Source organism: Mustela putorius, unplaced genomic scaffold (genome assembly GCF_011764305.1).
Source record: "Mustela putorius furo isolate JIRA1106 unplaced genomic scaffold, ASM1176430v1.1 tig00000095_pilon_pilon_pilon, whole genome shotgun sequence".
Classification (NCBI taxonomy): Eukaryota; Metazoa; Chordata; class Mammalia; order Carnivora; family Mustelidae; genus Mustela; species Mustela putorius.
Genome location: NW_025421280.1, coordinates 21,637,670 through 21,660,893, shown reverse-complemented (window position 1 = coordinate 21,660,893; position 23,224 = coordinate 21,637,670). Strand labels below are relative to the sequence as shown.

The 23,224-nt window shown below is 59.6% G+C and overlaps 1 protein-coding gene across 1 annotated transcript; it reads left to right on the top strand.

Annotated features, from left to right (window-relative positions):
- Positions 1-1,929: 1,929 nt before the first annotated feature.
- GNAI2 (G protein subunit alpha i2) lies at positions 1,930-22,042 on the top strand. The gene is made up of 9 exons (XM_004760587.3): positions 1,930-2,195; positions 16,118-16,160; positions 16,422-16,563; positions 16,740-16,900; positions 19,453-19,581; positions 19,980-20,109; positions 20,189-20,342; positions 20,678-20,892; positions 21,484-22,042. Exons 1-8 carry the CDS (start codon positions 2,078-2,080, stop codon positions 20,866-20,868), a joined length of 1,068 nt encoding a protein of 355 aa, XP_004760644.1. The 5' UTR covers positions 1,930-2,077; the 3' UTR covers positions 20,869-20,892; positions 21,484-22,042.
- Positions 22,043-23,224: the final 1,182 nt, after the last annotated feature.

Sequence of the window (23,224 nt, the reverse complement as noted above, 5' to 3'; positions counted from 1 at the left end):
TTTCAGACCAGTGATGGACATAGGGCTGGTGATTAGGGGGAGAAGCTGGACTAGAGATGACAGAGTGGGGTTCTGAGCCCCTGGAGTGGGAGGGAGGCATGTGAATGGAGTGGCAAGCAGAGGCTCAGCCATAGCCTTGGGGCTCCCATGAAGCTGGAGAGGGGGCAGCCGGGAGGGGTGAAACAGGGGTTGCTGGACACTCGGGGAAGAATGCACAATTGGAGGGTGTGACTATCTGGTGTAAGTGTGCAAGGACGGCACAGCCTGGCTTGGTGCTGGACGAGGACATGCCTCCCCGTGGCCCTGTCCTGCCCTGCCTCCATTGATTGGGGTCTGTGTCTGCCCACCTCTGGTGAGCCTGGCCTCTAAGGGGCTGACAGGTTCTCCCCGTTGCCGGGCAACTCCAAGAGCTGTTGGCTGTTGCTAGGAGCCAGCTGGGGAGGCCCAAGGAGGGAGGATCAGCTCTCAAACGTGGGGCGGGGCTGGCGGGGGAAGAAGCCCGCCTTAAAGCTGGGTTTGTAGCCTATGCATGGACAGGCTGTGTTTTTGGCTGGGTGCACCCATTTTATAGTATGTTCGGTGGATTTGAGGCATGGTGGAAGCTGGGCCTCTACCTGGGTGAATTGTGCATATCTCCGAGTGTCTTTGTCCCTGGATGGCCAGTATATGTTTTCATCATGTTTGCTGCATGCTTGTGGCAGGACAGGCCTGAGCTTTGGCTCCAGGCAGGAGAGGACCCTGGAAGAACAGCAGGAGGACTTACAGGCCAATGGCTGCTCAGCAAGGGGGCCATTCAGATAGGGATCTACAGACCCTTCCAGGAGAACAGACAGCCTGAGGATTTGGAGCTGAAACAAAATGTGTGGTAGGGGCCATAAGGAGGGAGTCTATGCAGAACAGGGGGCTGTGGGTGGCCAGCTCCCTTCCTGGCTTTATGGATGTTCCTTGTCTTTGGGCTGGGGCCTCCTCGCCAAGACATCTTTCTCAGTATCTCTTGGTACATCCTTTCATTGGAGGCCCATTGGAGGTCAGGGCTGTGGGCTCTTCCGAAGAGGATCAGAAAGATTGCAGTGTTCTGCTGAAAACGCTGCTGCCTCCACTCCTCTGCCCAGGAATAGGGTTGCAGCCACTGTCCAGTGGGGACAGACCATAGCATCATGTCCACTTATGCTTCCGGAAGTCAGGTGGACCTCTACACTCTCTGTCTCTCTGTCTCTCGACCTGGTTGCCATGTCCCAGGCTGGAGTCCATGATGACTACGTGTAGGAAGATGCCTCCTAGATCCGTGAAAGATGATTAAACCCTTGGGTGACAAGGGAAGGCACCCTGGCTGAGAGAGACAGCCTGGACAAAGGTGTAGAGGTGGCAGTAGACTTTTTTTTAACTGCAATCCAAGAGAGAAGAGGCCAAACCCGCCGTAAGACAGAGAGAGCCATCGTTCAGAGAGGCTCCGGGGCTCTGTAGGTCCTGAAAGAAGTTTACTGGGTTCATTAAATTTAACGAGACGAAGACACGCCTCCTCCACCCTGCTGGTCCAACTTGCTTAAGCTCGAGGGTTGGTTTCTGCTCAGCCAGCGAGGTGTCCCGGATCCCCACCCTCGGGCTACAAGATCCGCCCGCCCCCGCCGTCGGGCCGCGGAGCTCCGGACGCTCCGCATCCAATCGGAGCCCGGCCCCGCCTGCCTCTCACCCGGAGCCCAATCCTTCTGGGCTTGGCTCCACTCCGGCCCCTATTCCTCGGCGTGGCTCCGCCTCCAGCCCAAACCCGAGCCTGGGCTGAGCCTAACTTCTACTTCGCTCCGCCCTCGAGCCAATCACCGGCCCCGGATCTCCCATGGCCCCGCCTTAGGGCCCGCCCCGGCCCAGTCCCGGGCCTGGCCTGCTTCGGCCCCACCCTCGGCCCGCCCCGCCGTCGGTGCGCGGCGGCCGGGAAGGCACCGCCCGCAGACGCTCGGAACTGCCGACCCGAGAGCTACCCGTAGAGGGCCGGCGGCGGGAGCGGAGTGGGTCGGGCGGGGCCGAGCCGGGCCGGGGGCCGTGTGGGGGCCGGGCGGCGGCCGGGCCGGCGGACGGCGGGATGGGCTGCACCGTGAGTGCCGAGGACAAGGCGGCGGCTGAGCGCTCCAAGATGATCGACAAGAACCTGCGGGAAGACGGCGAGAAGGCGGCGCGGGAGGTGAAGTTGCTGCTTTTGGGTGAGGCCGCGCCCTGCTCTGGGACCCCCGATTCCCCGCCCGAATCCCCAGACAAGGACTTTGGCCTCCAGATTGAGGGCCTTGAACTCTCGGACTCAGCCTGGACCCCCCCACACCTGGACTTGAACTCCCAGACCCCACCTGGTCAGGACACTCAGATACTGATTCAAAACTCTGGGTTGGCCTAGACCTCTGATCCGTCTAGCCTAGATTCTTGGTTAGATCCTCAACTGGCCGCAGACGCCAAACACGGAGACCCAGAACCCTGCTTGACCATCCACCTTCTTTGACCACCTCACAGACCCTCAGAGTCCCTGCCTTGTCCTTCCATCCCCCCTAGACTTGACTCAAAGTCCCAGAACCCCACTTGGCTCCCACCCTCCGGCACCACCTGTTTCCCCCACCTGCTCCCCTGGTTCCTGTTGGGCGTGAATATTCCTGGGGCCCCCACCAGGCTCCCACCCACTCCCTCCTTCCCCCTCTGTGCCCCATCCCTTCTCTGAACCCTGTATCCTCCACCTGGGCGCCCTGACACCACGGTACCTCTCAAGTGGAAACTGTGATTGTTCATGAGTCCTCACTCCAGCCAGAACCTCCAAAGCTTTAGAGATCCTTGCTCCCTCCTTCTGGCCCACCTGGTCCCTCTCTGCACACAGTACTCAAATCCGCTGCTCCTCCTCCCTAAGTCCTTTCCCACACTTTGGCCTACCTCAGATTCCCCCCCCCCGCCCCTCCTGCACTGGGTGGGCCCGGCCGGGATGGGAGGAGGGGGCGCAGACTGAGGGGCTGGACTGAGGATCCACTGGTTGCACTGGGGGAGGGAGCCAGGCCTCCAGCTTCCCAGGGAGATTCCGCCGGCTGGCTCTTTCCCAGTTTCTGAGCCCCATCTGGGCCAGTGAGGGGGGCGTCTGGGGAGTAGGAGGGAGTGTGAGTGTGGAGGAGTTTGGGTTGCGGCGCCTCCGAGGCCAGGGAAGATGGTGGCTGCTTGAGGGGTGGGGGGAAGTGGAAGTGGTGAGACAGCCGACATATTGCTGTCCCGGCGGGCGGGCCGAGGAGATATGCTGACGGGTGCTGGTCTTCCCGCACCCTTTCTGGGCCCAGCAGCCAAGGACTTGGCCTCTGGGAGTCGGGGGCGGGGGGCTGTCAGATTGTGAGGCTCTCTGAGGGGGAAGTGATAGACCAGCTAGATGCGGACTTGGGGGCCAGCCGGAGTTGGGGGGCATCTGAGGTGGACTTTTGTAAAGACTGTGGGCTTGATAGTTGTCACCGTCCAGCCTTCCACTGGGGAGCGGGTGTGGTGCCTGGTGGCTGCCTGATTCGGAGGCTTCGGGGGTCGGGGGAGAGATGCCCTCAGAGCAGCGCTGGAGGCTGGACAGTGTATGTGTGGGGGGGTGTGGCCCCTCAGCCTTAGAGCCACCGTGGGGTCCCCAGGCTCTGAAAAGCAGAGCTTTCCTTGCTGGGGGCCTGGCCAAGGGACAGCGTGTCTTCCATCTGAGCCCATCTGTTGACTGTCCCTGGGGGCCTGGCCTCAGGGGCACAGCCCAGAGGTTTCAAAATGGCATCCGTTCCGCCGCCGCTGCGGGTAGGAAGAGAAGGGGCGGGAAGGGGCGGCGGCCCAGCCTCCTGGGCTGTTTTGCGTTGGGCGCTTGCCTCTTCCTGTCTTTACTGCGAGTGCGGCAGCCCCAGTGAGTGGGTGTCGCCAAGGTGGAGGGCCGTTGCTGATGGCCGCTGGGCCTGGGTAGGGTGCTTCCGGTATCGCTGTCTCCTGGTGCCCACCCCGAGGCCCCTGGCCGGCCCCTTCCCAGGCGGATCGGCTGAGGAGATGGGCCACTGGGCCCTAGGGCCAGGGTACAGAGGGCTTATGGCCCCCTGTATCCCAGCCCCATGCCACTAGCTTTGCTCCTTGGAGCTCAGCTCAGGTTTTGGGCCTGGAAACTCCTCCCACACTGGGCTGGCAGCAACCAGGGGTGCAGGGTCTGGCTAAACATTTTCCAGGCTGGGGAGTCCATCTCAGCATCCTGCTCCTCAGGCCTTTGCTTCCTCTGTTGAATGGGCTTCCTGGGTTTGGGCCAGAGGAGTGCTGGGCCCAGGATGGGGAGAACAGGGGCCTCATGGAGGTTCCTGTTGAGGGTAGGGAATGGGAGCTAAGACCCTGCAGAGGGTGTACCTCAAGGAGCTGAGAGACCTACCTCTGCCTGAAGTTGGGGACCCTTGGCTGCCTGGGTAAGTGTCCTGGCCGGCCATCCCTTTCCCATCCAGGTCCAGGGAGGTGCTGGGAGCCCAGCTGGGGCAGCTTCAGAGTGCTGGGCGCCTGTCCCACATAGCGGGAAGAACTCTGTCCAGGCAACGGGACTCTTCGGTTGGGCAATTGCCAGCTTTCCCTTGCAGCCAGAACCACGCCTGCTGCCCCACCCGCATACTGGCTCCTTGCCCTCCTGGGTAGCCCTGCTGGCGGATGGGCACCGGGGGCAGAGGCAGAAGCGCTGCACACCAGTGAGTGTGTTTTTCCTGGTAGCTTGGTTGGTTGGGGGAGAGCTTCCATACCAGCCCTACCTCAGGGACACCCCCTGCTGCCTAGCTCAACCTGACTGACTGACAGTCCCCAGGTGGAATTTGGCGCCTTAGGCTGGGCACTTAGGGGAAAGGAAGCCAGAGTGTGTGTGTGTGTGGGGGGGGATGTTTCTGATTTGGGATGGGCTTGTGTGGCAGCCCACAGAGGAAGGAGAGGCTGTCCCTGGTGGGTTCCATGCAGGCTTCAGAGTATAAATACAGCCCTTCTCTCTTGCCCCTGGGACTTTGGATCTACTCTCCTAGCCTGGCCTGCATTTCCCTTCTTTCCATCTAACTCACTCCTACTTGATTGTTCTTCAAGACTCTTCTCTGGGACCACCTCCCAGGATCCTTCCTTGACATTTCCCCTTCATGGAGGCCACTTCATGCTCCTCCTCTGGCTCTTCTTGGTGCTGCTCCTTTTGTCATCAGCATCATACTTGCCTGGGTGACTGCTGCCTTTCCCTGAAACTACAGGGGCAGGCTGTGTCCGATTCGTTTCTGAGCCTTCTGTGCCAAGCATGGGAGCCTGGCACTTACGGAATGCTTCTTACCTGTTTGTTGAATGAAGGAAGTGCTGCTAGTCTGAACTCAGTCTTGGGGATGAGTGGGTGATGGAGGAGTAAGATGGGGGTCACTGAACCTGACATTGTGGGCAGGTGACAAGGCTCAGTGTTGGGCCAGTGATAGGGACTGATGGGGGGGGATAGCCAGAGAGAAGTTCTGTAGACTCTTTCTTCCTCAACTCCCCACCTGCCCAGTCAGACACAGCCTTCATCCTACCTCGTGCAGAACTCTTGCTGACCAGTCCAGAGCCTGTCACAGGGCAGAGCATGTGGTCAGGCCTCCACTGTTCCTAGGAGAATGGCGTGGCATGCTTCCTTTCAGCTCAGGCAGTTTGGGGACTGCCGCACTCCAGGAGAGTGCTCTCAGGGCTGGGACTGCCCCACAGCCTGGGGACTGAGGCCAGAGCAACACCACAGGAGTTCCTAGCCTGGCCAGACCAGGGACTGCCCACACAAGGGCCCAATTAGGTTTACCAAAAGAAAAAGAAGGGAGTTTTATGGTCTCTGTCCTGTCTGTGTGTCTAACAAATGGCCTGGCATACAGTAGGTGCCTATTAAGCATGTGTGGAAAAAATGACGCTATAGAGCACAGGGATAAGTAATTCTGGGGCTGTTGCTTGGCCCTTGGTCTAGCTGGAGAAGGGATAGCCTAGGATCCTTGTTGGCTGGGTAATGGGAAGAGACCAAATGGAGTGTGCTTGCATGTGTGTGTGTGTGGGGGGGGTGTCCTCGAAAAATGAGCAGCATTTGCCAAGGGTAGGTGTGGGGCAGAGGGACCGACTCAGCGAGAGCACTGAAGCTGGAAGGCCTGGCCTGGGGGGAGGAGGGCTCACCTCTTTGGACTAGCTCTTGGGGTTACCCAGATGTGGGTTTCTGTCCCAGCTCCACCTAGTGCATCCTCTGAGAAACACAGCGACAGGTGAAATCCTGTAGGCGTTCTGTTCCCCATGGGGCACCTGCCTGCAGCCACAGGTGTTGTGGGGACAGTGCACCAGTCTGCAGGTTGCAAAACAAGTGAGAGAGCCCCTAACGGCTCCTGTGGAGTTGAGAGTTGAGAGTTAATGGGGAGGCCTCTCCCCAGCCTACAGGCTGCCTGGCCCCAGTATGGGGATCCCCCTCCCTTCCCCTCAGGCAGCTGCTTGAAGCACATAGGGAGGCCGAGGTGTGTAGACAGTTTGTGCCAGCTGGAGTGACAGACTGTCCTGGGGACCGTAAGCCCAATCTCTGGGGACTGAGTGGCCTTCCTGGGGGCCTGAGGGGGATGTGGCTGGGCCCTGGACACCAGGTGGGCTGGTACCCAGGCCGCCCTCTAGCCTCCTGGTCGGTCCTCCCCGGAGCCTCGAGGTCCCGGCTGGAGCTCATTAGCACTTGAATGGGGGGCGGGGTAGCTTGGGGCCTCCCGTCTCTCCTTCCCACCCCTCCCCCAGGCTGGGCGAGGCTTTGTCTTCGCGAGCAGCCGCGCCGGAGCTCCCACGCTGGGAAGTGAGCAAGGGTCTCAGCCATTTCTGAACCCCTGTGCTTGCAACCTGCCCAGTCCTGCTGGGCCCAGCCCCTCGCCCCTAGTGTTGGTGCAGTCATCATGAGGGACCTGTAGATAGGAGTGGGATTGGATTCCTCAGGGGATACCCTGAGCCAGGAGACTGGGTGAATCAGAGTGGCTTTGCAAAGGAGTGACGCTGGCACTCAGCTGCGGGCATCCCAGGAGGATGGGGGTAGCGAACCCCAGATGGGGCAGAGCAGGTGGCAAGGAGAGAGGGAATGAGCGGCCTCCGTAGCTGGAGGTGGAATTCAAGGCAGCTGGGAGGCACAGGCTTCCATGCCAGGCCCTGAAGCAGTATCAAGCCACTCACTGTGCTCAGCTGGAGCCTGGTCCGCCAGGTCTGGCGTGGTCAGGGACCCCTTCAGGCTTGGGTGGCCCATCAGGGGTTGGCCCTGGCCTAGCCTGAGCTGCAGGGTCACTGGGTGGCATCATTGGCGTCCTAGGCCTGCAAACATGGCTCAGCAAGTGACCGCAGGTTAGGGTGGGCCTGACCCCATCCTGGGCAGGTCATTAAGCCTTCAGCCCTGCAGAGGCGGCTTGGGCCACAGGTGGGCACAGCAGTATCTCTTGGTCTTTGTCTCTAAAAGCCACCCATTCTTTAGGCAGGAATGGGATGGAAGATGCTTTGTCCACATAAGCTTTGTCCACTGAGGGACCGGGGCCTTGCCCCATCAGACCCCCAGGAGAGGATGAGACGGTCTGACCTGGAGCCTCCCCAAAACCGCTTTGTGCTTTGTGGGGCAGCCTTGGGCAGATGGGGACAAGGAGGGCCCAGGCCAGCATCTGTCCTGTCTTCATAGTATCCTGGGGCAGGATTCCCAATCTCAGAGCACATTGCGGGGGTAGGGGTCATCGGGTTCGGACTAGACCACAGTTCATGAGCCCTGCCTCAGGATGCATTTCAAGGTGCCCTGATGAGGCAGAGGACTAAGCTCTTTGATGGTGGCCCGATACCCCAGGCAGGGCTCTCAGCAGCCCCTCTGTCAGCCACAATCACAGGGTGGGGTCCCTCTGTCCAGCTCCATGCAGCCCTCCTCTGACCTGAAGCTCTTGCTCCTACTGAACCCCAACCCCATCTTCACCCTCACCCCAGTGCTGCAGCTTTAAGTGATGTTCATGCTAGTGGCTTGGGAGAAAGCGTCTCCGTGGAATCACCCTACAGTGGCTGGGTCGGGTTGGGTCACGGTGTTGGCCTTATGCACGCATTTCCAAGGTTTGGCAGCAAGTGCCAGGTCAGCTGGAAACAAAGCCCGAAGGTGGGATTGTCTAAAGCTCCGTGAGAAGCTTGTGGGGAAGGCTTGGAGGATTCTGGGGTGGGAGGCTGCTCTGCTTCAAAATATGCCGGTGGGGGGGGTTGTCATTGGCAGCATCCACTGTGCCTTGGACGGGAGGAGGGGCAGTGAAGTCTGCATGGCAGGGCTGGGCCTCTCGGGGAAGTGGTGTCCACACCGGAGGAAAAGGAGGAAGCAGCTGGAGGGGGAGGAGCCCAAAAGTCCCCAAAAGAGGAAGAAGCTCGAGGCCTGCTTCTGCTCTGTCCTGGGGTGGGGGTGTGAGCCTTGTCAATGGGGTGGGGGGGATCTGGAAGGTGAGTCCCACCTGCTCAGGCTCATCGCTATATAGCCCTGAGGGCCGCTGCTGGTAGTCACGAGGTTGGCGTCATTCCAGGCAACTCTGTCCCGTGTCCCACCTCAGCAACTGCTGGGCCCAGGAGCTCAGAAAAGGTGGTGCCTTTGAGAAGGATTCCAGGCCCCTCCTTTGACCACAGGAAGTGGTGGCTGGGAGAGGGACAGGGGCAGGGTGGGGTGGGGGGGGCGGGCGGCTAGCAGGAAAGCAGAGGACTGCTCTTCTATTCCCGAGCGGCCATTGCCCTGCAAAGCCGGAAGGCCGGCTACAGGCCTAGATGAATGCCCGGAAATGGAGCTGCAGCCGTGGGATTAGCTCACTCTGGGTTTCCCCTGCCGGGCAGTGGACAGAGGGGCCCTTAGTCCAGCCTAAGGATTCCCCTCTGCTACTACTACCTGCTGGGCCTGGGGGGTACCATCACTGGGAGACGAGCTGCTGTTATCACTGGGCCTCAGTTTACCCTCAGTGGTAACAGCAGCTGTCTCTGATCAAACCATGTCTTACATAGAACTGGTCCCTTCAGTGTCTCTCCGTGTTTAACCCTATGAGGCTGGGAGGGCCATTACATCCATTTCACTGATGAGGAAACCAGGCTCGGAGATATTACATGACTTACCCAGTACACAGAGTCACCAAGATAGGAGCAGATAATGACGGAGCACCCCTCCACAACTACCTTTGTCCGTGAGGAGTTTGTGCCCAACTGGCAGGAATTGGTCAGTCAGGATGAGAGGCAAATTCTGTGGTCTGTGTGTTTTCTACTTATGCTTGGGGACCCGTCTCCGGAGACCTCGATTCCTCTTCTAGGAGATTCTTTCAGTCTGCCTGCTCTGGAGGTGGGGGACCCAAGAGTCTGTTCGTGAATCTTTTTCCTGTTCTGTGCCAAAAGTCTGCTGTGTGGCCACGGGGTGACTTGATCCAAATGCAGCTGCCATCGTCCCTCCCAGCCCATGTTCCCTCACAGAAAGACTCGGATCCTAGTTTGGCCACTGAGTACTTCACTTGTCTCCTAACACTATGCTCATTCCTCCCCTAGCCCCCAGGGTCAGGAGGACGGAGACAAGGCCTGAGGAAGGGTCAGAGGCTGTCAGAGTCCAGGGTGGGGGCGCCTGAGTCTGGGAGTTGTCCAGATGAGGCGAAGGGAAGAGCTTTCCTGCAGAGGGCTCCCACTAAGAGCCGAGGCTGTGGGGGACTGGCAACAGTATGATAGGTGAGAGGCTAGTCCTCAAACTCCTCAGCCTGTGAATCTGAGCTCTGTGGCCTTGCCTTCCCCTGCGGAGGCTCCTGGGGGTTCTGCTCTGTGTTATCAGGCCAGGCCAGAGGGGGCTGAGGAGCCTGAGGGAGATTTTAGGATGGCTAGCACAGATGCTTCAAGGGCCTGCTGGGCCATGAGGCCACACACTAAGCAGACAACATGCATCTTCATGGCCACTCAAGCCCTTGGGTCCCAGAAAGCCCCCACCCCAACCTTCTTCACTGTGTGACCTCAGGCTGTCCTTTTCCCTCTCTGTGTTCCAGCACTGGGACATGTCATGTCCTGATTCTCAGCAAGGGCCCATGGCTTGTGGGCACAGAGACACGCTGTGCGCTTGGGCTGAACCTTGGGGCAGTTGAGTGTGAGGGTCCGAGGGAGGCTGCTCAGGGCAGGCCTTGAGTTTGGCACACTCCCTGGAGGGGTACATTTCACATATGGGAACCCCGAAGCCTGGGGGCTGGGCATCTCACCCAGGGCCCACAACAGTGAACCCAAAAAGAAGTTGGGGGGGGGCACTCAGATTCTTGGAAAGCAGCAAAGGGATTCCTTCCACAAAGAGGCATCCAGTAAGAGGAGTGTGTCAAAAGGCCTGGCTCCTTGCGTGACCTGGGCCCGGTACAGCATCTCTTGGCTCCTGTAAAGGGTGAGACCTGTAGCATTTGGGCCTTCTCCCCTCCAGGTTGGCTTGCCTTACCCAGCGCCTCAGTTTCCCTCTGTCCAGTGGACAAGGCTCCATGGCAGGGGACACAGCTCTGTCCTGGCAAGCCCTCTCCAGGGCTTGAGGCCCCGAGGCCAGTCCCTTACACACAGAGCTCTGACCCTGGAGTAGCAGGCTGGATCCTGGTTGCTGATGCTTCCTTCCCTGGTGGGGGCATCATGAAGGCCTGGACGCCACTGGAGGCTGCCCAAGTGACAGAGACCAGAGAGAGGGAGGTTCCAGGCTTATTAGGGGCATCTGGGGGGGAGGCCAGGCCATACTTGTGGGTGGGCATGTCGCGGCCCCCATCCAAGACTCATGTCCCTGCCCCCCACAGTGCCAGACCTTTACTGAGCGCCTAGCCTCAGAGGGAGTGATGGGACCAAAGAATACCACCTGGAGGAAGGAAGAGACGCCGGGGGCGGGGCTTGGAGGGCCTTTGTCTGGCGGAGCCCTCCTCCCCCCCATTTCCATTGTTCCCCGGTGTGCGGGGTCTCCGCGGGCGGAGGGCCTCCCAGGCCTGCGAGAGGGAGTTGATTGAAAAAGGGTCCAGGCACCTCCCCCAGCTGCCCCTACCCTAGGCTGCTTTTCAAAAGCGAAGGCTCCCGGGCACTGCCCAGCCCCCACCTCCTCCACTGTCTCTGGCTGCCGGGCTCCCCCTGGCGGTGGCGTGGCCTGGGACCCTGAGGCTGCAGGGGAGGGGCGAGAGCCAAGGGGCCCGGAACCACTGGCTGGGCCAGAGACGTGGCACCTTCCTGGGATGAGAGTGGGAGGTGGTGCCCAGGCTGCCTTTGGGGTAGGCTTCCCAAGGTTCATCCCCACCTTCTCCCTGTGCCCCACTAGGGCCGGGTGGGGGGTGGCCTTGAGGCGGGCCTGGTACTGTGGGTTGGAGCTGGGCTGCAGCCCAAGTCTACCCTGTGGTCCCAGCCCTGCTGCTTATGAGAATCTCTGCCCTCAGGCTGCCACGTCAGCTGGCTGCGCTCCCCAGCCCCATGTGTTAGAGGGGAGCCCACCAGCGCAGGAGCCTCTGCCTGGCTTTCTGAGCGCAAGGAGTCTGTGAGCAGTGTCTGCGGCCAGGCTCTGGGTGGGAAGGAGGCTCCGCAGCTATGCAGAAGTCCTGCCTCCTGTGGAGGGGGTGTGATGAACCCAGAGCCAGATGCCCGGAAAGGCCTGAGGGCTCTGACTGCCATCTCAGGGTCTCCGAGTCCCAGCAGGGAGCAGCAGTGCTACGCCAGCTTCTGAGCCACTGGTCCTCACCCTCCACTGTGCCTTGTCTGAAAGCCTCAGAAACTCTCCTCCCGATGAGATGGCCGCAGCAGGCCACTTTGCAGGTTGTGGTTACAGTGACCTATGCAGTATGGTCTTTGGAGGCTGCAGGAAATGAAAGGGTTGGGGACATCTGTGATCTTCCATAGAGTACAAACATCATGATAACTTTTATCTGAGTGTTCACCGTGTGCTGGGCACTATGAGAAGCGCTTTGTGTCAAATCCTCCCCTCCCTCTTAGAGGAGATAATGGTGGTGTCCTGTTTCATGGATGGGGTACCAGAGCAAGGGCAGGAGTGGGGTGAGGCCCTTGGAGACAGCAGGAAGGATGAGCTTGGGCACCAGCGCTGTGGGAGGTCTGGACCTCCCTCTGGGAGAGGATCTGAGAGTGAGAGTTCGGCCAGCTGGCCACTTGAGGCTTGGCAGCCTCTGCAGAAGGGAAACTGAGGCCGGAGAGGACAAGAGCAGCATGTCAGGGCCTCCCAGCAGGGCAGAGCCTTGTCTGGGATGTAGAGGGTCCAAGATTGACCAACAGACAACCATGACTTGACACTGGGACTGGAGGTCGGCATCAGGCCACAGGTCCCATCGGCCTTGCTGGGGCAGGTGGATTTGCGCCATCTCCCTTCCCCCATCCATTCCCCTCTCCGTTGGGGCCCAGCATTCCCAGAGTGGAAGCAGATGTTCTAACGCAGCCGCTGTGGCCAGCACATCATGGCAATTACTGCCTGCGGCGGGGGGGCCCAGCAGCTGCGCCCTGGAGCGAGAGCTGTAGAGGTTTCTGCTTGGTGAGAAGAGGTATGGCCCCATGGGAACACGGAAGCCTCTGTGGGGCCCTCTGATCTCTCCCAGCTGGAGAAGGGAGCGCCTGGTGGGGTCCTCTGTGGGCGGGAGACTCCTGCCACTTTCTATCAGAGGCACCTTGGCAGCTGTACAGGGCCAGGCAGTGAAGCCCCTTCCTCTTGGGAAGGTGCAGGGCTGGGTGGGAGGAACCGGGTACCCAGGATCAGCAGGGTACAAGCAAACTCATTCCAGTATTGCCTTATTGGATAGGGGAACACTGTGAGGCCCTGATGGGATACAGCCCCAGGGGTGGGGGTGGGAGTGGGGGGCTGGGACCCACAGCTCATGGGGCACCTAGCCCCACCTGTTCCACCATCTCATCCACCTCTCCCCTGCTCCCTGGTCCCCGCTTATTGTTTCTGCTCCCAGGCCCTGCCTCTGCTTCTCTCCCTGTGTTCCCTGCAGCTTCCTGCCTGGCCACCGGTACCACACCCTTGTCCTGCCCCTTGCTCCTTCCTGCTTGAGTCACAGCCCCTAGGAGGACAAAGAGACTGCTCTGAGTCCAGGGATGGGGGCTCCCTGATTTTGGTTTGTCCACCTGTCAAATGGGGGCAGAAAATGTCCTCCTAACCCTCAAAATGAGACAGGAAGGGAACCTGAGGCTGAAAGGGGATAGGAAAGTGGACTCCTTATTGGCTGGGGCAGGGAGCAGGTGTCGTGGCTCCAGCCTGGTCACCAGGTGCTGCCCACCTCTGGGCCTACCAGGCCTGCTGCTGCTAGGAAAATCACATGCAAAGCAAGAGCGTGCTGCTATCCCTATCTTTGGGCAGGGCCACGGAATGCCACAGCACTTCTGACCAAGAGAGTGGTCAGAAGGCCAGGCAGGGAAGTTGGTGCTTCAGGTGGACAAACAAGAGGGGACACCTCACCAAAATCTCAGGTCTCCTGCGGCCCGGACGGTTGCCCCTGCTCTGAGTCTGGGGCCAGCATGATTGAACTAACCCATCACTTCACATCCTTGGCCTCTGTTCCCCACTAAGCCCCCAGTACTGGCTGACACCCCTGATTCCTGAGTCTTCCTCCACCCCAGGATGTGCTTCCTTCCTCCTGTGTGGGAGCAAGTGACTAGGTGGCCAGGAGGTCACCCGCCCCCCTGTGGTTCACCCCTCCGGTGCTACCCTCCAGGCCCTGGAGGGTGGGCCTCTGTGGTTGGGCATCACTGGGACAGTGAGAAGCCTAGTGATCCCTAGCAGCTGGTGGATATGTGAGGAGAGCCCAGGCCCTTCTGCTCAGGGAGGCCACTGGGGTGTGGATGTACCCAGTCCCGCCCCTGTGAGGGCCACAGCTGTGCCTCAGTTTCTCCAGGTAAAATGTGGATCTGGGGTGGGAGGTGGGGTACATGGAGGTGGGCAGGGACCTTGGCGGGTCAGGGGAGGGGTGCTCTCCTGCTGCCTGGAGGGCACTGCAGAGACTGAGCAACATCTGCCTAGGAAAGCAGGGTGTGAACCCAGTGACAGGTGCAGTCGGGGCAGAGGATGGTGTGGCCCAGCCGCAGGACAGGGCTCCAAGGGCAGTTCTAGGAGGCCAGCAAAGTGGGCCATCTGCAGAGGGAATGATGACCGTGTGACCGCAGCCTCTCCCTGTTTCCTCATTTGCTAGGCGGGATTGCTGGAAGAGGTGATTTAGTTGGTGCGGTAGGCGTCGAGTAGCATCTGGCCCATAGGGGGCGCTGTTTGCGGCTTTGCTGTTAGGAATCTTGCGGCTCGCGTTAATGTATGTGTTAGCCCCTCATCCTCTGAGGTTGTCCTGACCCACCCTGAGGGATGCAGGAGTGTACCCTCCCCACAGACCCCACTATCTGCCCCGCTGAGCTGCTCAGAGGGACTGACCTGCCACATTGCTCAAGACGGTTGGGACACATGGAAATGGAGCATAGGACTTGTGTGCCCAGCACAGGAAACTTCATGGGCAAATGCCTGGCGTTGGCAAGAAGAGGCAGGGCCTGGCAGGTGCAGGTGTGACTGGCAGTGATGGGGAAGGAGCAGAGGGAACAGTCTGGGCAAGCACTGGGAGGGAAAGCTGGCCCCACTGAGATGTGTTCTACTTGGAGTTTAGGACAGAGAAAGGAGATGAAGTCCTGCCCCCACTCCCAGCATCTCCCAGCCAGGGAGGCAGGCCAGCAGCCCTCGTGGTCTTCACACTTCCCTGCAGAGTCCCTGGGGAATGTGGGTTTCTGGGCTGCACCCCTCAAGATCTGGCTCTGTGTGTCTCGGATGGGACCTGGGAATCTGCTTTTTTTTTTTTTTTTTTAAGATTTTATTTATTTATTTATTTGACAGAGAGAGATCACAAGTAGGCAGAGAGGCAGGCAGAGAGAGAGAGAGGAGGAAGCAGGCTCCCCGCTGAGCAGAGAGCCCGATGCGGGACTCGATCCCAGGACCCTGAGATCATGACCTGAGCTGAAGGCAGTGGCTTAACCCACTGAGCCACTCAGGCGCCCCTGGGAATCTGCTTTTTTGGAAAATATACTCCCAAGGCTTTCTGAGCCACATTCTGAGAAAGGCTGGGCAGGCCAGGTGTCAGTCACAGTCCTGTGTGTCTCCCTGCCCACCTGAATCCCGGCTGCACAGTCTTGGGCCAGGACTACTTTTCTTTTTTTTCTTTCTTTCTTTTCTTTTTTTTTTTTTTAAGATTTTATTTATTTATTTGACAGAAAGAGATCACAAGTAGGCAGAGAGGCAGGCAGAGAGAGAGAGGAGGAAACAGGCTCTCCACGGAGCAGAGAGCCGGATATGGGGCTCGATCCCAGGACCCTGGGATCATGACCCGAGCCGAAGGCAGAGGCTTTAACCCACTGAGCCACCCAGGCGCACCCAGGACTACTTTTCTGAGCCTCAGTGTCCTTGTATGTGAAATGGGAACAGAAACAGTATGTTTGTGGGGCTCATATGACAGTCATGGGAAAGAGCACCAGCAGATCCCTCAGTACTGGCCAAAGAGAATACAGAATGGGCCTCTGCCAGACTTGGAAGCATATGTGTCGGTCCAGAGGTGTGTGCATGTGAGTCTGTGTGTGTGTCTCCCACGTCCCCATTTCCATCTGCCGAGGGTAGACTCAGGCCATGCCTGGGAGGCAGGAGTGTGACCCTGTGCCCCAGCCCAGGCCCCTTGGTAGTTCAGAATGTGAGGAGAAGAGGCACTACTACCCAGCTGAAGTGTGCGGGGCTCCTTCCTGTCAGCTGCGCCCAGGCACATGTTGGCAAGCCTGCCTGCCCCTATCCCCATGAGAATGACAGGGAGACTCCTGAGGGCTGGTGTTGTCTCTGACCAAAGCCCCTGAGCTCAGTCAGCACTGGAGGGGCAGGGTGTCCCATGGTGGGCAGTGAAGCTTATGGGAAGCAAAGGCTTGGGGTGAGTCCCCCAGGGGTGCAGGCGGTCTGGGTTGCCTGGAGCACTATGGCCTTGCCAGCTACACCCTGGTTAGCTTTGCCACCCACCAGGCCCCACTGCCTCCATTTCCCTGTGAGGCTGATGAGGAGGGTGAGTTCTGCCTCCAGAACTGCGGGTGGCTGGGCCACTGGTGGTTTGTCCGTGTAGCCCTGCTGGGGCTGCTCCCTGACCGCCTGTGCCCTCTGTTCCAGGTGCTGGGGAGTCAGGGAAGAGCACCATTGTCAAGCAGATGAAGTAAGTGCTCTGTGTGAGAGGCAGCCACCAAACCCTGATGTCCCCTCTTCTTTTCTTCTTCCTCTGAGTCTCTGCTGCCCCCATCTCCTGCCCCGAGTAATGCCCCAAGACCGTCTCAGAGGCAGCCATCCACCCTCAGGTCCCAGGGCTTGGGGAAGTTTCCTCCTCTCTGTAGTAGGTCCTGCAGGCCCCAGTAGCCCCACGAAGCCATGTGTGGTCCTTGTGCCCTCTGGGCCCTAACTCCTGACCCCTGGCTGCCAGGATCATCCACGAGGACGGCTACTCAGAGGAGGAATGCCGGCAGTACCGGGCGGTCGTCTACAGCAACACGATCCAGTCCATCATGGCCATTGTCAAAGCCATGGGCAATCTGCAGATTGACTTTGCCGACCCCTCCCGAGCGGTATGTCCTCCCCTCAATCCTCACCTGCCTCCCTGAAGGCGCCAGGGCAGATCTTGTCCTGGGAAACCTGGCACTACCCAAGCCTGTGTGGGCCCCATTCTGGAAGCCTCCCTGCCTTGGCCAGGTAGGGTGGGATGTGCTCCTGTGATTGGCTGACCCCTCCCCACTGTGCCCAGGACGATGCCCGGCAGCTGTTTGCACTGTCCTGCACTGCTGAGGAGCAGGGTGTCCTCCCTGAGGATCTGTCCGGGGTCATCCGGAGGCTCTGGGCTGACCACGGTGTGCAGGCCTGCTTTGGCCGCTCTCGGGAGTACCAGCTCAACGACTCCGCGGCCTAGTGAGTACCCTGTGGGGCTGGGTGGGGTGAGGGGGTTCTGGACCACAGGCAGGAGTCGAGGGCTTGAGCACTGTCTGGAAGACACTGCCAGTCCCTGTTTTTGAGATTTTTTTTTTTTTTTAAGATTTTATTTATTTATTTGAGAGAGAGACAGTGAGAGAGAACATGAGCGAGGAGAAGGTCAGAGGGAGAAGCAGACTCCCCATGGAGCTGGGAGCCCGATGTGGGACTCGATCCCGGGACTCCAGGATCATGACCTGAGCCGAAGGCAGTCGTCCAACCAACTGAGCCACCCAGGCGCCCCCAGTCCCTGTTTTTGAAAGCTGGTGACTATCCACCAAGGCCTTGGCGGTTTTTGCCTTGAGGTGGGAGGAGTGGTATTGAAAGCTAGGAGGAGGGCCAGACAGGGCTGCTGTCCCCCAGGGCCAACTGAGGCTAATCTGTCCTTAGACATAATCATTCTAAAGAACATTTGCTACCACCTGTGTCCAGCCTTGGGCAAGGCTGGAGGGACCCAGGGATAAGTGGAGCGGACGGATTCCCAAGCAGTGACTACCCATGGTGTCTGTGTCATGGTGGAAGTCGATGTCGGTCCAGAGGAGGGACTGCCTCAGCCAAGTTCTGAGCAAGAGATGGGCAGGAGAGGAACAGGACAAGCTCACACGAAGGCACACAGCATGTGCATAGTCCTGGAGGGAGCAGTGCCGGCTACAGATGTTCACACTGGCTGGAGCGGAAGATACAAGGGGAAGAGACTGGGTGGGGCCAGATCTCTGTGCATTTTAGAGCCCAAGACTCAGCTGGGGAATCCAGGGGGTTCCGGGAGTTTTCCAGAGGCCCAGCCCGCAGGATCATGCTCCGAACTCCTTCCCTGAGCTGCCTACCACGTGCCATGCCTGGTGCTGGGGGCTGAGCACCCATGGAAAACAGGACAGGTTACTGGCCAGTGCTGATGTCTGGGGGGCTGTAGGGGACGTGCACAGGCTTTTTGGATGAGGCCACCCAAAGAGGCAGCTGTCCCTGTGCTCTACCTGACCCCTCCCACCTCTGCTTAAGTCAGCACGCCCTCCTGTAGCACTTTTCCCTCCCACTGCCCATCCAGTCCTGAGCCCGCCCATAGAGAGGCTGGACCAGGGCTTGGGTGGATAGGAGGCAGGGCCTGCCTGGGCCTGAGCCCCAAGCGTGCCCAGTCCCAGGGACTGACTCCCTCTCCTTGCAGTGGCCTGAATGCCCTTGTGAGTGTCGCCCATGGGAGCTGCAGAATTGCAGCAAACACTGTGAGGACCGTCACACCTCAGCATGCCCCCAGCTCAGCGCCAAAAGAGCTGATAGGTCCTAAAAGCAGGCAGGGCTCGGCCCTCCCAACCATTACCACCTCAGTGTCTGGGGCATTCAAGGAGGTGAGGGTAAGACACCTTCCAGGCCACTTCCTGCTCCATCGTGCCGTTCTTCGTTCCCTGGACATTCAGCACCCACTGTGTGGCCAGCGTTGGTCTGGGTGTGGGGATTCAGCAGTGACGCAGGTCCCGCTCTCCCAGGCAGGTTTAGGCCCCAGGGGTGGGCCGGGGGACAAGAGGCAGGGGGTGGATTGGAATGCTGCAGAGGACTCCAGTCCCTCTTCACAGCAGTCCTTCAAGGCTGCTGGCAGGGCAGTGGGTCCCTATGGTGAGTCCTGCTGGGGAGGAGGGAGAGGCTGGTGTAGAACCCACCAGGAGGCCCAGGAGGCCTCTAGGCAGGAGCTTTTCAGTAGGTGACAGTGTGCAGTAAGCAGGTCACAGCACATGCGTCATGGGCCCTCATGGTCCTTCCTGTTTTTCTGTTCTGTCCCTGCGTCTCTGAGATCATTTCCCCCTGGCCCCAGCAGGCCTACGCCAGGAGTGAGACCTCGGCACCGGGTAGCCGCTTGGAGGACCCAGTCCCCAGGGCACAGCAAAGATACTGAGGCAGACAGCAGAGTCAGTCCCAAAGCCTAGCAGGGGCAGTGTTGCTACTACTCAGGGAGCTGGTAATGAGGAGCCCCTGGGACTCCTGCCAAACAGGTGTCCGTGCCCCCCCCCGCCCCCGCCGAGGAGCCCAAATTTTATTGGGCACCGGGCAAAGAGCCCATGGAGCCTGGAAGGCCCTGACCCATCCCGCCCTGCATTGAGGGTCACGCCGGGCTGCTCTGCAGTGGCTGCCATGATTGGGCCGATTAGCACCCCAGATCCCTCCTCAGAGGACTCATTGGCCCCCTCCCGCCCTCCTCAGTTTGCAGCTCACCAGCCTGGATCCTGTCCAAGGCAGACCTGGCTCAGCCCTGGGGGCTAGGGCTTGGCTTGCGGGGCACAGAGCTGCGCCTCCTGCAGGCCCATTCCCTAGGCGGGGGGTAAGGGATGCTGGTCCAGTTTTTCCTCATCTGAGCAATGATTATGATGAAGGCAACGGTTGAAGAGGCAAGGGCTTTGTCTGAACAGTGAGGGGAAGGGAGCAATGGGGCCTGGGTCAGCTGGCCCAGGGTCCAGGTAAAGAGGCCTGATGCTGTTCCCCACTGACCCACCTGCCCCCATTTCTAGCTACCTGAATGATCTGGAGCGCATTGCACAGAGCGACTACATCCCCACGCAGCAGGATGTGCTACGGACCCGTGTGAAGACCACAGGCATCGTGGAGACGCACTTCACCTTCAAGGACCTCCACTTCAAGTGAGCCTGCATGTGGGCAGGGTGGAAGGTCAAGTCTTTGGAGGACAGATGGGAGTGTGGCCGGGGTGGGGTGGGGGGGATCCCCTCACTCAAAGGCCTGCTGATGGCTCTGCTGGGCAGGAGGGGCTCTCCCAGGAGTCCTGAGCATCGCTCTGGGGTTTCCTGAGGCTGTGTGGGTGCCAGTGGCCCAGCTCCTCTGCTGCCCTGCTGACCAGCTTCGGCCCTACCCGAACACAAGGGCTCTGGCCCAGAACCAGGCTGGAGGTACACAGCCAAGGAAGGTTCCATGAAGATAGCGTCCCCCTCTGAGCGGGCGTCTGTCCTTAGCCAACTTGCAAAGCGGGGATCTTCTCTGGGAACGCGCTTTCTCTGGAGCTAAGGCGACCCCGTGTCTGCAGGATGTTCGATGTGGGAGGCCAGCGGTCTGAGCGGAAGAAGTGGATCCACTGCTTTGAGGGGGTCACTGCCATCATCTTCTGTGTAGCCTTGAGCGCCTATGACCTGGTGCTAGCCGAGGACGAGGAGATGGTGAGGGGCCGAGAGGCCGCTGGGAGGGTGTGGGGGCGGGGGGCAGGGGCCGGTGCTGACCGCGCTGTCCTGCCCCCAGAACCGCATGCATGAGAGCATGAAGCTGTTTGACAGTATCTGCAACAACAAGTGGTTCACAGACACGTCCATCATCCTCTTCCTCAACAAGAAGGACCTGTTTGAGGAGAAGATCACACACAGCCCCCTGACCATCTGCTTCCCCGAGTACACAGGTGTGGGGACTGGGCCTCTGGGGAGGAGCTGGTGGTGACCAGGCGGTGCGCCGGCGCCCCCCGCTGGACAGAAGGGTAACTGCAGGACACTCGCGCAGGAGCTGGGGCCTGGCTTGCGCTCCGGGGCTCTTACCTGCACACGGGCCGGCGCCCAGCACACGCGCACAGTCAGGAGCTCCTCTTCACACACACTGGCGCCGCATGTACCACACGCACACCATCACCCCTTCCACACAGGGACACATGTTCTGTGCTTGTGTGTCCACGTGCACAGAACCTTGTCGCTTGTGCCCTGCCTGCATGTGGCCGAGTCCTCACCATCTCATCTCCCACAGGGGCCAACAAGTACGACGAGGCAGCCAGCTACATCCAGAGTAAGTTCGAGGACCTGAATAAGCGCAAGGACACCAAGGAGATCTACACGCACTTCACGTGCGCCACCGACACCAAGAACGTGCAGTTTGTGTTTGATGCCGTCACCGACGTCATCATCAAGAACAACCTGAAGGACTGCGGCCTCTTCTGAGGGGCAGCGGGGCCTGGCAGGATGGTGAGCCCGGGGTGGAGCGGAGCAGAGCTGTGGAGCCCAGAGAAGGGAGCGGTGGGGGCTGGGGTGGGCCGTGGTGGGGGTATGGTGGTAGAGTGGTAGGTCGGTAGGACGACCTGAGGGGCATGGGCACACGGATAGGCCGGGCCGGGGCCCAGATGGCAGAAGCATCCGGCCGTGCGCCGGGAGACAACGGAATGGCTGTCCTGACCACCCTTGGAGAAAGCTTACTTCTGATCCTGTCAAACCACTGGCCTGGCCTGAAGGAGGCTGGCTAACAGAGGGCCCAGCCACCTGACACTCAGTGTGACCGGCTCTGTGCTCAGCCCTGCAGTCTTTCCCTCAGACCTATCTGAGGGTTCTGGGCTGACACTGGCCTCACTGGCCGTGGGGGAGATGGGCACGGTTCTGCCAGTACTGTAGATCCCCCTCCCTCACGTAACCCAGCAACACACACACTGGCTCTGGGGCAGCCACTGGGTCCCTCATAACAGGTGGAGGAGAAAAAGGAGAGAGTCCTTGTCTAGGGAGGGGGGAGGAGAGACACACCCTGGCCACCTCCCGACCCATGCCCTGACTGTCCCCCACCTCCAGGGCCACCGCCGACTCTGCTTCCCCCAGTTCCTGAGGAAGATGGGGGCAAGAGGACCACGCTCTCTGCCTGTCCGTACCCCCGCCCTGGCTGCTTTTCCCCTTTTCTTTGTTCTTGGCTCCCCTGTTCCCTCCCTCAGTTCCAGAGACTCGTGGGAGGAGCTGCCACAGGCCTCCCTGTTTGAAGCCGGCCCTTGTCCTAGGTGCCGGAAATGGCCGCAGTACCCCCCTTCCCGGGCATCTGTTCTGGTTTTAACCATTGTCTTATTCTGTGATGGGGGAGGGGAGCACATGCTGAGTCTCCCAAGGCCTGTGTCTGAAGGGGCACTCACTTCTCCAGCCTGGGACCCCTGGCTTCGCTCAACACCAGCCCGTGACCCAGCCCAAGTCCAGATGTTTACAGGGAGCCTCCTGCCCATCCCAGCCCTCCAGCCGCTTGGAGGCCCCAAAGGAAAAAGCACAAGAAGTGTGAGACACCACCATTCCCGGAGACTACAGTCCACCTGCTCATTCTAGTAGCTTTTTAAAAAAATGAAAGTAAAGGAAAAAAAAAAAAAAAAAAGACAAAACTGCAAACCTAGAAAACTTTTTAGAGAAAAACTATTTAAAACTGTCAGATCCTGACCAGCACCCACCCAGCCCCCTTCCAGTGATTCCGTGCCTTGAGTGTGTCTGCGTGTTTACACCCTTCCCTCTGCTGGCTACCCCCCTCCCTGTGTGGGCAGCACTCCTGCCCTACCCTCCACAGAATTGGGTTCCAAGGGCTGTTCCAGACAACTGCCAACATCACCGAGGGCCCGTCCCAGTGGCCCTGGGCCCTGGCTCCATTAACCTAAATGTAGCTCTTTAGCGCGCTAACCTAGGAACCGCTGCTGCCTGCTGAGGGCCACGGCCCTCATGCCCTTGCCCCAGGCCCGGGTCCTTCTGCGTTGAACACTTCCTTGCTTTTTTTCACATGTTTTATGGAATTGTTCACCTGGTTTGAAATAATAAAATGTAGAAAGAAAAAATGCCAAGTACTGCTCGGTCCTCTTCTGTCCCCGGGCTAGAGACCCAGACAAAGCTGTGCCAAGGGGATAGTGATCCGAACCAGAACCCTCATTTGTGGTAGGGCCCTGGCTGCTCCGTCCTCCTCAGGCCCAGTAGGTGGCCCCTCAGTTTTCCCACTTGGTAGTCATTTTATGTCCTGGGGCCTGTACATGCCCCCTCTCCTCCCAGCGCCTGCATGGCCTTGGGTCAGTGGCACTTGCCAGGCCTCACTGCAGAGCAGGACAGATTTCTTCCAGAGCGGTTCCTCCGAGGGGTTCTCTCTTGGGAGCAGCAGGTGTCCAGTGAGGGATGCAGGAGGAGAATGTGACTCCTGACCTCCCAGCCCCAAGGCTGTGCTGAGTCCCTTGTATCCCCTCCCTTCTAATCAGAGGTGTTCTCTGCTCAGGACTGGGCTTCTCAGGGTTGACAAAGTTGGGGACAGTAGGGACCAGAGACATTCAGCAGCGTCTCTGCCCTGGCCCAAATCCTGGGGGGTAGGGAGGGACAGGCAGGTGGCTACACATCAGTGTGTCTGTAGGCATAAGCCAAGTGGCCCCGGAGGGCATCAGACTTGGTGCATTGGGACAAGGGCCCTAGAAATGCGGAAGCCAACATGAAGCTATGGGAAGTGCACGCATGTCGCTGGAGAAGACAATGGCAGATGACAAGGCGGCGGGGCCCGCGGTGGGTGGGGGTGCCTGGGGGTGGGGTCCCT

Excerpts from the sequence above, each read along its gene's own strand:
- GNAI2 (XM_004760587.3), top strand. The coding sequence starts at position 2,078 with ATGGGCTGCACCGTGAGTGCCGAGGACAAGGCGGCGGCTGAGCGCTCC. Across the intron at positions 16,161-16,421 it reads ACCATTGTCAAGCAGATGAA|GATCATCCACGAGGACGGCT; the intron begins GTAAGTGCTCTG and ends CCTGGCTGCCAG. Across the intron at positions 20,343-20,677 it reads CTGCTTCCCCGAGTACACAG|GGGCCAACAAGTACGACGAG; the intron begins GTGTGGGGACTG and ends CATCTCCCACAG.